At 42.4% G+C, this 14,658-nt stretch overlaps 1 protein-coding gene across 1 annotated transcript; it reads left to right on the top strand.

The window, feature by feature from the left end:
• Positions 1 to 3,335: 3,335 nt before the first annotated feature.
• On the top strand, positions 3,336 to 5,481 carry LOC137314999 (beta-1,3-galactosyl-O-glycosyl-glycoprotein beta-1,6-N-acetylglucosaminyltransferase 3-like). Its single transcript, XM_067979956.1, has 2 exons — positions 3,336 to 4,150; positions 4,954 to 5,481. The coding sequence occupies exons 1-2, from the start codon at positions 3,377 to 3,379 to the stop codon at positions 5,479 to 5,481; spliced, it is 1,302 nt and encodes a 433-aa protein (XP_067836057.1). The 5' UTR covers positions 3,336 to 3,376.
• The last annotated feature ends 9,177 nt before the right edge of the window (positions 5,482 to 14,658 follow it).

Genomic DNA, 14,658 nt, shown 5'->3' on the forward strand with positions numbered 1-14,658 from the left:
TTACCAGGGCTGGAGCGCTTCAGCTATGAAGAGAGATTGGGAAGATTGGGTTTGTTTTCCTTGGAGCAGAGGAGGCTGAGGGGGGACATGATTGAGTTGTACAAAATTATGAGGGGCACAGATAGGATGGATACGAAGGAGCTTTTTCCCTTCGTTGTGGGTTCTATAACAAGGGGACATAGATTCAAGGTAAAAGGCGGGAGGTTTAGAGGGGATTTGAGAAAGAACTTTTTCACCCAGAGGGTGGTTGGAGTCTGGTACTCACTGCCTGAAAGGGTTGTGGAGGCAGGAACCCTCACAACATTCAAGAAGCATTTGGATGAGCACTTGAAATGCCATAGCATACAAGGCTACGGACCAAATGCTGGAATATGGGATTAGATTAGACAGGGCTTGATGGCCGGCGCGGACATGATGGGCCGAAGGGCCTCTATCCGTGCTGTATAACTCTATGACTCTATGACTCTATGACTGTCGTACAAGGGGGCAGAAGTTATGCTGCAGCGATACAAAACCCTGCTTAAACCGCATCTGGAGTACTGTGAGCAGTTCTGGGCACCGCACCTTCGGAAGGACATATTGGCCTTGGAGGGAGTGTTGTGCAGGTTTACAAGAATGATACCCGGACTTCAAGGGTTAAGTTACGAGGAGAGATTACACAAATTGGAGTTGTTTTATCTAGAGTTTGGAAGGTTAAGGGATGATCGGATCGAAGTTTATAAGATATTGAGGGGAACAGATCGGCTGGATAGTGAGAAACTATTTCTGCTGGTTGGGGATTCTGTGGGGCGCAGTCTAAAAATTAGAGTCAGACCTTTCAGGAGTGAGATTGGAAAACACTTCGACACACAAAAGGTGGTTGAAGTTTGGAACTCTCTTCCTCAAACGGCAATTGATACTAGCTCAATTACTAATTCTAAATCTGAGATAGATAGCTTTTTGGCAACCAAAGGTATAAAGGGATATGGGCCAAAGGCAGGTATATGGAGTGAGATCAGGGAACAGCCATGATCTTATCAAATGGCGGAGTGGGCTCGAGGGGCTGAATGGCCTAGTCCTGTCCCTGTGTCTGTCACGGGAGTGTGAGAGCAGGAAAGAGAAGGTCTGTGGCGGGAGAGTTCACTCGAAGACAAATATTGGGGAAGTTTGGGGCCGACGCTTGAACCTCTGTCTCCGGCCCGAGTAAATACTTAATCCGAGTCAAAAAACAGAGCAGAAATGAGAGAGTGAAATGAAATATCGCAATACATCCCTCGGAATTACCACCACAATCTGTCCTCAAACATTGTCTCTTTTCGGGCACTTCCATCCTGTGGAGGGGATTTTGATTCCTGTCTGATAACCAAGCTGAAAAAGAGGAAAATCCAATCTTTATACCGACTATAGAACAGGAATGATCTTTTCTGTATTTAACAATGTGACGGGTGTATCTAATGCAGATTTACAGTGATAAATGTAACTATGGAATGTCAGTGATCTTTCCCCCAGTGGCTGAGGCGATTGATGCTCAGAGATAGTTTAATTCACCGGTTAAATGGTTAATGTCCTCACCGACAGAAACAGCTCCGCTCACGGACAAGACACCGGCTCTTGTGTCCTGTGTTGAAAGTGCAAACATCAGGAAATCGCTTGGATTTTAGTGAACAATGTCCCAGACAGAAATGTAACAATTTCTTTCGAACCATGTGTCTGTTTTACTGAACTTCCCTGGAACAAGAAGAGAGAAATTAAAATTGAGAATAAACTTTGTTCACAGTCGAAGCAGCAGCGAATTGTCAAATCGGTTCGATGTGATTTCGTCAGGGAGGCCGCTCCCTGTCCTGAAACAACTGAGGAATGTTTCAGTTGAAATCCATCCTGAGGTGCGGCAGCTGCTTTCACACAGAGAGTGAGCTCTGAATCTCATAAAACAAGGCTCAGGTCAAATTCCAAACTTGGGACTTGCCAAAATAAACAAGAAAATTGTGCCTGACTGGTTATAAGGAAATAAAATGAAATAACCTGCAAAATCCACAGGGTAATAAAGAAACTGACAATCATTGCCGGATCGAGAAAAGGTTGATGTATTTTCTAAGCTTCAGTTCCGTGTTTTATTCTTTCATTCCTCCCGTTCTCCATTCACTCTAAAGCCTATTTCCCGCGGTCTGATGTGTTCTCCAGCGCCGGGGATGCGACTATTCTGTGAGTGCGTTCTCAGGGGGGAGTCCATTTTACACCGGACATTTCGAGGATAAAACCCACTCCTGGTCCCCACCAGTCTCCCCACGGACACATTTTCAGAGCGGCTGTGGGACAGAAAGCAGGAACACGGAGCTTGTGGATTTACCCTGTTCTGGTCCAGTGACGCCTCCTCCCGACTTTAGAATTTGCAGTTCAGGAAGACAGGGATTGGAACCGTGTCCTTGTAACTCCGTACGCTACTGATGTCGCCCTGCACTGTCGGAGGGGCAGTACTGAGGGAGCGCTGTCCGATGCGTGATGCCGTTTTTCAAATGAGAGACTTCCCTCTCAGGTCGAAGTTTGTTATTCCACTGCCCCGATGCACCAGCCAATATTTGTGCCGCAATTAACATCACTGAAACAGGTTATCCGGTCATCATCACATTGGTGTTAGTGGGATCTTGCTGTACACAAAAGCAACTGCCGCGTTCACAACATGACAACTGTGACGACACGTCAAAATATGTCATTGGCCGGAAAGCCTCTTGGGACATCCTGAGGTTATGAAAGGCGCTGTATGAATGTTAGTCTTTCTTTTTTTTTCTCTTGTTCTGGACTCTGTTATCGCTTTCCTCGTCCTTTTCGTTTATGGTCTTGAATCTTTCATGAGACCCGCCCGAGCCTTCTCCCTTCTTTCAGTGAAAGTTTACGGAAAAGCCGAAGTTACGAAAAAGGCAATAGAGAATGTGGAAAATGTGTACTAACTGACAGCGGTTACACGAGGGAGAAACCGATTACAGGGACCTTTGTGAAGCGAAGATTGAATCTCTGCGACAAGAAATTGAGAGGCTAAGTGCCACCAAAGCGCAAAGAGCGGAGAGAGTGAGCGAGTGACTGATTGAGAGAGTGAGGGAAGGTGCAAGGTCTGACCGATCTCAAAGGCACACTGGAAGGGGGGACAAGACACCAGGAGCAGGTGCGACCTGTCTCACAGAGCTGACAGCTGAAACCCAATGAAGCCACAATTGCTGTTGTCATCCCCGAGCATCCGATTTGAATTCATTGGTGCCTGAAAATTCGGTGCCAAATTTATCCAAATTCCTGGAACAAAGTGCCTCCTTGTCAAGAGCACAATTCCTCAAAGTTTATATTTGCATAAGAAATATATCTGGAAATCGGATCACAGATTTACATTTTAAATACTCGTAAAAGGGCAATGATGATATTGGCATGGTGTTCTTACAGGCGGGCGGTACTGATGTCAACCCTGTGCGGACTCGCTGTGACTTTTCTTGGTGGATATTTTTCCCGGAGAGGAAATCTGTTGGTAAACTATTGGAAACCAGTTAAACTAAAACCAGGTTATGATGAGCGAAATGCATCTCTCGATCTGTCAGAAATGAACTCGAGTTGCTGGAAGATAATTAGCGGTGACCCGGAATCCGTTGAAAAAGCTCTTATCAATTCGATTACAATCGCAAACAAACACAAAGTCTTCACTGAAATCGATTACTTAACAATGACCCGAGACTGCGATTCTTTTGTTAAAAAGCGAAAATACATCAGTTTCTCCTTAAGCACCGAGGAACGCGATTTCCCTCTGGCCTATTCTGTGGTGATCTATGATAAGATCGAGATGTTTGAGAGGCTCTTAAGAAGCATTTACGCTCCTCAGAATGTGTACTGCGTCCACGTGGACAGGAAGTCTCCAAAACAGTTTCACTCGGCCGTCCAGGCCATCGTCACTTGTTTCAGTAATGTCTTCGTTGTCAGTAAATTAGAGACGGTGACGTACGCCTCATGGTCCAGGGTTCAGGCTGATCTGAATTGCATGGAAGAGCTGCTGAGGAGCTCAGTCCCGTGGAGATATCTCATCAATGTGTGTGGACAAGACATTCCAACGAAAACCAACCGAGAGATGGTCAACAGTCTCATGGCCATGAACGGCTCAAATGTGATAGATTCGGACCCTCCACCGGGATATAAACAGGTAAATGCGCCAGCTTCATGTCTGCTCAGCCGCCAAAGGGGGCAGTGGAAGCGGTTATATGTAATCAAAAGGAACTGAATGGATATTTGAAGGAGTGGATGATTGGAACTTGCTCATTATCAAATTGCAGTGATACCACACCTCACCTGAAGCACAAGGGATGTGACATTACCCCCTGCCGGTGGTCTCACATCTCCCGCTTCACTGGATTGGATTGTCAAGCGTTGAATTGAACCTCGAGTTCGGCGGCCTCATGCCCCACATCGTATGTTTGAAATCACTCGGTTTGGGCACGAGAATAGAAGGATAACTTCATAGGAACATAGCGACATAGGAACATGTAGAATAATAGAAGGATAACTTCCTATTTACCATATTTAGCCTTCTTCCCAGGGAACTGGCAGATGATCATTTGCTGTTAAATACATTGTTTTCAAAGCCTTGACACACTTTTCTTTCAAATGCGATTGTTGATTGGCTTATTTTATTTCACGTGTCTAAATTCCATACTTGTGGGTGACCAATCTGGCCTGATCTGCTGACATCTCCCGTATCATTTCCCTTCAATGGGCCATTAGTAGCTGTGCAGCGAGCCTCCACCTTATCGTTTTTTCGTGATTTCCTCTTTTGAGCTGCTCTATGTATCAGAATTTTATAGGCAAAATGTATACAAGCAAAAAAAAACATTAGCTAAAGTCTAAATTTATTATTAATCGATACTGCTGTTACTTGTGTTGCGGTAGAAAAAAAAAATAGGATGACGTTGGAAAATGAGAAATGATTGCTCTTTTCTTGACTTTCAGAGACGATGGAAGTTTCTTTATGATATCCGTGGAACTGTGGTCTTAACAGATCGAGAGAAGAGCCCCCCTCCCATAAACAGCCCCATGTTTGTGGGGGCCGCATACATTATGGTCACCAGAGAATTTGTGAGTAATTTATTTGTGAACTCGGAAATCCAGGCGTTTTTCAAGTGGTCGGAGGACACCTACAGCCCCGATGAACACATCTGGGCGACCCTGCAGAGAATGCCCGAGGTACCAGGCTCCATTCCAGACACTCCCAGGCACCGTCGGGGTGACCCACCAATCCTTACTCGAGCAGTGAAGTGGTCTTTTGAGGCTGGTGATGTTGAGAAAGGTGCCTTATATCCGCCTTGTACAGGAAGGTACCGCCATCAAGTCTGTGTTTATGCTTCTGCAGATCTGCACTGGATCTTCCAACAGAAACCCTTGTTCGCCAACAAGTTTGACCCTGAAGTGGACAACACAGCTGTGCAATGTATGGAGGACTATGTCCGACATAGAGCGATTCACGGAACAGGAAGTTAACAGTGAATGGGGAGATATAGGTCCCAGGCAGAAGGCGGGGCTGTAACTGCGAATCGATAAGTATTTCTGATGAAGCAATGTGCTGAATAATATTGGGGGATCTGTTACACCTAAACAAAAATAAATAACAGGGGATCTATCGTTAGCTCAAAGTGGATCATTGTAATCAATATGACCATGACAGCGGATGCATAATTAATTCCAACGAGAGCATAGCAACTAATAGGACTGTAATAGTGGTTGCATCAATCGTTCAAACTGGAACATTGCAAACTATGTGTTTGTAATCGTGGTTGCATCAATCGCTCAAATTGAAACATTTTAACAAATGGGACTGTAATCGTGGCTGCAACAATCGTTCAAACTGGAACATTGCAACCAATAGAACAACAATAGTGACTGCATCAATCGTTCAAACTGGAACATTGCAACCAATAGAACAACAATAGTGACTGCATCAATCGTTCAAACTGGAACATTGCAACCAATAGAACAACAATAGTGACTGCATCAATCGTTCAAACTGGAACATTGCCATGAATAGGACTGTAATGTGGGGCTGCGTGGATGTGCTTTGCCTGTGTGTCAATGAGGATCAGGCAGAGTTGTTGTGGATTGAAGCAGCTGTGGAGGTGAATCACGTGTTACAGTGAAAGTCTGCAGTCTGCAGATTAATGAATTGAAAAGTCACAGATTTTACTGCCCAGAAGGAAGACATTCGGCCCATCGTTCCTTTGAAGGATATTTGCCCGTTCAAGGAAATAATTTCTCTCTCCCCACCCTACCCACCCCCTTTAACCTTTTGAACACCTCTCCCCTCAATCTTCCATAATCAAGGAAATACAAGACAAATTATGAAACCGACCTCCCTAACAATTTCTAACCCAAGTGCAAAGGCTGCCTCCAATTCCATGCGCTCTAATTGTTGCCAATTATTTTTGTGAGGAACCTTATCAAATGATTTCTGGAACTCCACATCGATAAATTCCATAGATACCCTTCTGTCTACTTGATAAGTGAGCTCCTCAAACAATTAAATTAGATCAGTCAGACCTCTGTTACCTTTAAAAAAGCCATGCTGGTTCTCTCTGTTCAGTTCATATTTGCTCAAATGCTCTCTCACTCTATCCTTAATGACCGATTCTATTAACTCCCCCTCAACCGATGTTAAACTGACAGGCATATAATTACCTGGTTTCACTGTCTCACCCATCTTAATTTTCCCGTCTGTTGGCACAATTCCCAAATGAAGAGAGCTTTGAAAGATTACAACTAACGCAGCTGCAATTCCCACCCCGACTTCTTCTAAATCCCCTTGGTGGAAACTATCAGCTTCTGGAGATTTATCGATCCTGAGTCCCATCATTTTCTCCATTTATTATTATGAATAAAGTAGTTTACTGCCTTTGATTTATTTTTAGTTTCCCTCATATCACTGGTGTTTTGTCCTCTTCCTCTACTGCGAAAATTTATGCAATGTGTTTGTTGAATAAATCCGCCATTCCCTTGTAAGCTTTTACCGAATCACGTGTGTCTGCCTTTAATGGACCCACCTCTTTTTCAGCTCCTTTCTTGCTCCTATTATATTTTTACTACTAGCCGTTAGATTACTTGCATGTTTTGTTTCGTATTCCCTTTCTGCGGCTCTTAATATTTTCTTTGTGCCCCTTGGTTGTTTTCTATTTTTTACCAGTGCCCTGAATTACCGTTTTTTTTGGCATTTGTGTGAGTCACTTCCTTCAGCGTTACATTGAGTCTTACCTCACGTGTTGACTATGGTTGTTTGACAGTACAAGTGGAATTTTTGCTCTTTAGAGATATGTTTTTTTTATGATCAGCTATGTCCTAGCCACAAAATTATGGACAGACTGAATCCAACAAATTACCTCCCCAACAGCCACCTCACAATGATTAGCAAAGTGATGGATGGACTCATCAATAGCGCCATCAAGCAACATTCACTCAGCAATAACCTCCTCACCCACACTCAGTTCGGGTGGTGTTTCAATCCTCGTCCGACTTTGCACAAATACAAGAGTTCAATGCCAAAGTGATAGCGGAAACTCCTCTTGGCAACACGGAGGCATTTGCCTCGGTTTGGCACCAAGGAGCCCTCGCAACCTGAGGTCACTGCGGGTCAAAGCGTGAACCTCCCGGAGCTGGAAACATTGGATTTCGGTGATGATGACGGATTCTGTATTTTGTTGAAAAATCTCGACCTCTAACTTTTTGATCATAACCGTGTCACAAACAAGAATTACATTTGAATACGATGTACAACAGTAGAATTTTAGCGTTTGAGTAGCATCGAATTACTGCACAAATAAACGGCGATGCGTCCATTCCGGTAAATTAAAAGACAATAATAGAGCTTACTATATTCCAGGTCCTTACCTTGTGCTGTGGATCTTAATTCTAGTTCTAGTTCCAGGGTAAGTTAGTGTTGTGAGTTCTGCACATGAATGAACACACCTTGGGTAAATATCAGTTACTCATCACAAGCGGAGAGAACCTGCTTTCTATTGCCGATATCAGTTCCGTGTCTTCGTTTTGATTTTATTGATCACCATAAAGTATCTTCATTATCGGAGTATAAAAGTTGGCAAGAGGCATAGATAGCTGCGAGTTTATTGGGATGAAAAAGCAGATGGAAGGCGACAGTGAACTCTCATCGATTGATGTGAGTATATTTGGATCAAACAGCATCGGGAAGGACACAGTGAACCCTCGTAGATTGATGTGAGCTTATTTGGATCAAACAACAGAGGGAAGGACAGAGTGATCTCACACAGATTGCTGTGAGTTTATTGTGTTCACACACCAGAGGGAACGACACAACGAACTCTCATGGATTGCTGTGAGTTTTTTGGGATCAAACACCAGAGAGAAGTACACAGTGAACTCTCATAGATTGCTGTGAGTTTATATGTATCAAAACAGCAGAGGGGAGGACAGAATGAAGTCTCATAGTTTGCTCTGAGTTTATTTGGATCAAACTGCAGAGGGAAGGACACAGTGATCTCTCACAGATTGATGTGAGCTTTTATGGATCTAACAGATTAGGGGAGGACACACTGAACTCTTATAGATTGATATGAGTTTATGTGGATCAAACAGTAGATCGAAGGACGCAGTTAACTGTCATAGATTGATGTGAGTTTATATGGATCAAACAGCACAGGGAAGGATATAGTGTACTCGCATAGTTTGCTCTGAGTTTATTGGGATCAAACAGCAAATGGAACGAAGCAATAAACTCTCATAGATTGATGTGAGTTCAATAGAATCAAACAGCAGAGGTGAGGACTCAATGATCTCTCATAGATTGATGCGAGTTTATTGGGTTCAAACGGCAGAGGGAAGGTCACAGCGAACGCTCACAGATTGAAGTGAGTTCATTTGGATCAAACAGCAGCGGGAAGGACTCAGTGAACTCTCATAGATTGCTGTGAGTTTATTTGGATCAAACAGCCGAGCGAAGACACAGTAAATTCTCATACATTGCTGTCAGTTTATTTGGATCAAACAGTAGATCGAAGGACACAGTGAACTCTCATCGATTGATGTGAGTTCATCTGGATCAAATATCAGGTGGAAGGACACAGTGAACTCTCATAGATTGATGTGATTTTATTTGGATCAAACTGCAGAGCGAAGGACTCAATGAACTCTCATAGATTGATGTGATTTTATTTGGATCAAAAAGCAGAGGGAACGACATAGTGAACTCTCAAAGATTGTTGTGAGTTTATTGGATCAACGGCAGACGGTAGGTCACAGTGAACTCTCACAGATTGCTGTAAGTTTATTGGGAGCAAACAGCAGAGAGAAGGATACAATAAACTCTCATAGATTGCTCTGAGTTTATTGGGATCAAACAGCAAATGGAACGAAATAGTAAACTCTCATAGATTGACGTGAGTTCATTGGAATCAAACATCAGAGGGGATGTCACAGTGAACTCACATCGATTGCTGTCAGTTTATTGGGATCAAGCAGCAGTGGGAAGTTCACAGTGAACGAATAAAAAAAATCGCAGAGATTGCTGTCAGTTTATTTGGATCAAACAGTAGATCGAAGGACACAGTGAACTGTCATAGATTGATGTGAGTTTTCCTGGATCAAACAGCAGAGGGAAGGACACAGTGAACTCTCATAGATTTCTGTGAGTTGATTGAGATCAAAAAACAGAGGGAAGGGCGCAGTGAACTCTCCTGGATTGATGTGAGTTGATTGGGATCAAACAACAGAGGGAAGGGCACAGTGAACTCTCACAGATTGATGTGAATTTATTTGGATCAATCAGCAGAAGGAAGGGCACAGTGAACTCTCATAGATTGATGAAAGTTTAAATGGATCAAACAGTACAGGGAAGGATACAGTGAACTCTCATAGTTTGCTCTGAGTTTATCGTGATCAAACGGCAAATGGAACAAAGCAATAAACTCTCATAGATTGATGTGAGTTCAATAGAATTAAAAAGCAGAGGGAAGGACGCAGTGATCAATCATAGATTGATGCAAGTTTATTTGGATCAAACAGCAGAGGGAGGACACAGTGAACTCTCACAGATTGCTGTGAGTTGATTTGGACCAAACAGCAGAGGCAAAGACACAGTGAACTCTCACAAATTGATGTGTGTTTATTTGGATCAAACAGCAGAGGGAAGGACACAGTGAACTCTCATAGATTGATGTGAGTTTATTGGGATCAAACAGCAGAGGGAAGGACACAATGAACTCTCATAGATTGCTGTGAGCTCATTGAGATCAAACAGCAGATTGAAGGACACAGTAAACTCTCGTAGATTGCTGTGAGTTTATTTGGATTTCACAACAGAAAATGATGGTATAAACTCTCATAGATTGATGCGAGTTTATTTGGTTCAAACAGCAGAGAGAAGGACACAGTAAACTCACATAGATTGATGTGAGTTTTTGGGATCAAACGGCAGAGGGAATGCTACAGTGAACTCTCATAGATTGATGTGAGTTTATTTTGGATCAAACAGCAGAGGGAAGGACACAGTGAACTCTCATAGATTGATGTGAGCTTATTGGGATCAAACAGCAGAGGGAAGGACACAGTGAACTCTCATAGATTGATGTGAGTTTATTTGGATCAAACAGCAGAGGGAAGGACACAGTGAACTCTCATAGATTGCTGTGAGCTCATTGGGATCAAACAGCAGATTGAAGGACACAGTAAACTCTCGTAGATTGCTGTGAGTTTATTTGGATCTCACAACAGAAAATGATGGAATAAACTCTCATAGATTGATGCGAGTTTATTTGGTTCAAACAGCAGAGAGAAGGAGACAGTAAACTCGCATAGATTGATGTGAGTTTTTGGGATCAAACGGCAGAGGGAATGCTGCAGTGAACTCTCATTGATTGATGAGTTTATTTGGATCAAACAGCAGAGGGAAGGTCACATAGATTGCTGAACTCTGAACTCTGAACTCTCATAGTTTGGTGTGAGTTTATTTTGATCAAAAGCCAGAGGGAAGGATAGAGTGAGATCTCATAGTTGGTCTGAGTTTATTGGGATCAAACAGCAGAAGGAAGGACACAGTGAACTCACAGATTTGAAAATTTCAATGTTTGGAATTATCATCCCATTCGAACATTGACTGTTTGTTTGTCCCGATTCCAACTCCTTAGAAATTAACTGCATTCTGATCCCGGCTCTATTAACCTTAGTATCAGGTATTTTATGATGCCAATCTATTCCTTATTGCCCTGAATTTATTCAATTGCAACAGAGCAATGATTGTAATCCCCGTCACGCAGTCTCCAGTTAATGAGTCACAGTTTCGGCCGTTTGTTTAATGTTCACATCCATGAGTATCTGGCTCCAGGTTTCACTTCCTCGAAATGAAACAACAAATGTTTGTGGCAAACACGTGACATTTCAGCTTCATTTGCCTTTTAAATTCTCGTTGTTGTCCTGCAAACTCATCTTTTCATTTAATCTTTCAATTCTAATTCTTGCCCTGTAAATTAATTTGTTCAGCAGAGGTAAGGTCACAATGGACTCTGATAGATTGATGTGAGTTTTTTTTAGGATAAAACAGCAAATGGAATGAAACAGTAAAGTCTCATAGACTGATGTGAGTTCATTGGCATGAAACAGCAGAGGGAAGGTCACAGTGAACTCTCATAGTCTGGTGTGAGGTTTTTTTGATCAAAAACCAGAGGAAAGGAGGCAGTGAGCTCTCATAGATTGATTTGAATTTATTTGGATCAAACAGCAGAGGGAAGGACACAGTGCTCTCTCACCGATTGAAGTCAGTTTATTGGGATAAAAAAACAGAGGGTAGGACACAGTGAACTCTCATAGATTGCTGTGAGCTCATTGGGATCAAACAGCAGAGAGAAGGTTACAGTAAACTCCCATAGATTGATGTGAGTTCATTGGGATCAAACAGCCGAGGGAAGGGCACAGTAAGCTCCCATAGATTGCTGCCAGTTTGTTAGGATGAAACAATCGATCGAAGGACACACTGAACTCTCATATATTGATGTGAGTTTATCTGGATCAAACAGCAGAGGGAAGACACAGTAAATCTCACATATTTCTGTGAGATAATTTGGATCAAACAGCAAGGGGAAGGACACAGTGAATTCTATTAGACTGCTGTCAGTTGATTGGGATCAAACAGCAGAGGGAAGGACTCAGTGAACTCTCATAGATTGATGTGAGTTCATTGGGATCAAACAGCAGAGGGAAGCTCACTCTGAACTTTCATAGATTGGTGTGAGTTTATTTTGATCTAAACCCAGAGGGAAGGATAGAGTGAGATCTCATAGTTGGTCTGAGTTTATTGGGATCAAACAGCAGAGGGAAGGACACAGTGAACTCTCATAGATTGCTGTGACATTATTGGGATCAAACAGCAGAAGGAAGGACACAGTGAACTCACTGATGTTTTCCTGTAAACTCAACTTTTCATTTAATCTTTCAATTCTAGTTCTTGCCCTGTAAATTCATTTGTTCAGCAGAGGGAAGGTCACAGTGAACTCTCATTAACTGATGTGAGTTTAATTTGGATAAAACAGTAGAGGGAAGGACACAGTGAACGTTCATAGATTGATGTTAGTTTATTTGATTCAAACAGCAGAGGGTAGGACACAATGAACTCTCATCGATTGATGTGAGTTCATTGGGATCAAACAGCAGAGGGAAGGACTCAGTGAACTCTCATAGATTGCTGTGAGTTTATTGGGATCAAACTGCAGAAGGAAGGACACAGTGAAGTCACTGATTTGAAAATTTCAATGTTTTGAATTATCATCCCTTTCGAACATTGACTGTTTGTTTGTCCCGATTCTAACCCCTTAGAAATTAACTGCATTCTGATCCCGGCTCTATTAACCTTAGTATCAGGCCTTTTGTGATACCAATCTATTCCTTATTGCCCTGAATTTATTCAATTGCAACAGAGCAATGATTATGATCCCCGTCACGCAGTCTCCAGTTAATGAGTCACAGTTTTGACCGTTTGTTTAATGTTCACATCCATGAGTATCTGGCTCCAGGTTTCACTTCCTCGAAATGAAACAACAAATGTTTGTGGCAAACACGTGACATTTCTGCTTCATTTGCCTTTTTCAATTCGAGTTGTTGTCCTGCAAACTCATCGTTTCATTTAATCTTTCAATTCCAGTTCATGCCCTGCAAATTAATTTGTTCAGCAGAGGGAAGGTCACAATGGACTCTGATAGATTGATGTGAGTTTTTTTAGGATAAAACAGCAAATGGAATGAAACAGTAAACTCTCACAGATTGATGTGAGTTCATTGGCATGAAACAGCAGAGGGAAGGTCACAGTGAACTCTCATAGTTTGGTGTGAGGATTTTTTGATCAAAAACCAGAGGAAAGGAGGCAGTGAGCTCTCATAGATTGATTTGAATTTATTTGGATCAAACAGCAGACGGAAGGACACAGTGCCCTCTCACCGATTGAAGTCAGTTTATTGGGAAAAAACAACAGAGGGTAGGACACAGTGAACTCTCATAGATTGCTGTGAGCTCATTGGGATCAAACAGCAGAGGGAAGGACACAGTAAACACTCATAGATTGATGTGAGTGTATTTGGTTCAAACAGCAGAGGGAAGGACACAGTGAACTCTCATAGATGGATGTGAGTTTATTGGGATCAAACAGCAGAGGGAAGGACACAATGAACTCTCATAGATTGCTGTGAGCTCATTGATATCAAACAGCAGATTGAAGGACACAGTAAACTCTCGTAGATTGCTGTGAGTTTATTTGGATTTCACAACAGAAAATGATGGAATAAACTCTCATAGATTGATGCGAGTTTATTTGGTTCAAACAGCAGAGAGAAGGACACAGTAAACTCACATAGATTGATGTGAGTTTTGGGGATCAAACGGCAGAGGGAATGCTACAGTGAACTCTCATAGATTGATGTGAGTTTATTTTGGATCAAACAGCAGAGGGAAGGACACAGTGAACTCTCATAGATTGATGTGAGCTTATTGGGATCAAACAGCAGAGGGAAGGACACAGTGAACTCTCATAGATTGCTGTGAGCTCATTGGGATCAAACAGCAGATTGAAGGACACAGTAAACTCTCGTAGATTGCTGTGAGTTTATTTGGATCTCACAACAGAAAATGATGGAATAAACTCTCATCGATTGATGCGAGTTTATTTGGTTCAAACAGCAGAGAGAAGGACACAGTAAACTCCCATAGATTGATGTGAGTTTTTGGGATCAAACGGCAGAGGGAATGCTGCAGTGAACTCTCATTGATTGATGAGTTTATTTGGATCAAACAGCAGAGGGAAGGTCACATAGATTGCTGAACTCTGAACTCTGAACTCTCATAGTTTGGTGTGAGTTTATTTTGATCAAAAGCCAGAGGGAAGGATAGAGTGAGATCTCATAGTTGGTCTGAGTCTATTGGGATCAAACAGCAGAAGGAAGGACACAGTGAACTCACAGATTTGAAAATTTCAATGTTTGTAATTATCATCCCATTCGAACATTGACTGTTTGTTTGTCCCGATTCCAACTCCTTAGAAATTAACTGCATTCTGATCCCGGCTCTATTAACCTTCGTATCAGGTATTTTATGATGCCAATCTATTCCTTATTGCCCTGAATTTATTCAATTGCAACAGAGCAATGATTGTAATCCCCG

Source organism: Heptranchias perlo, unplaced genomic scaffold (assembly GCF_035084215.1).
Source record: "Heptranchias perlo isolate sHepPer1 unplaced genomic scaffold, sHepPer1.hap1 HAP1_SCAFFOLD_53, whole genome shotgun sequence".
NCBI lineage: Eukaryota > Metazoa > Chordata > Chondrichthyes > Hexanchiformes > Hexanchidae > Heptranchias > Heptranchias perlo.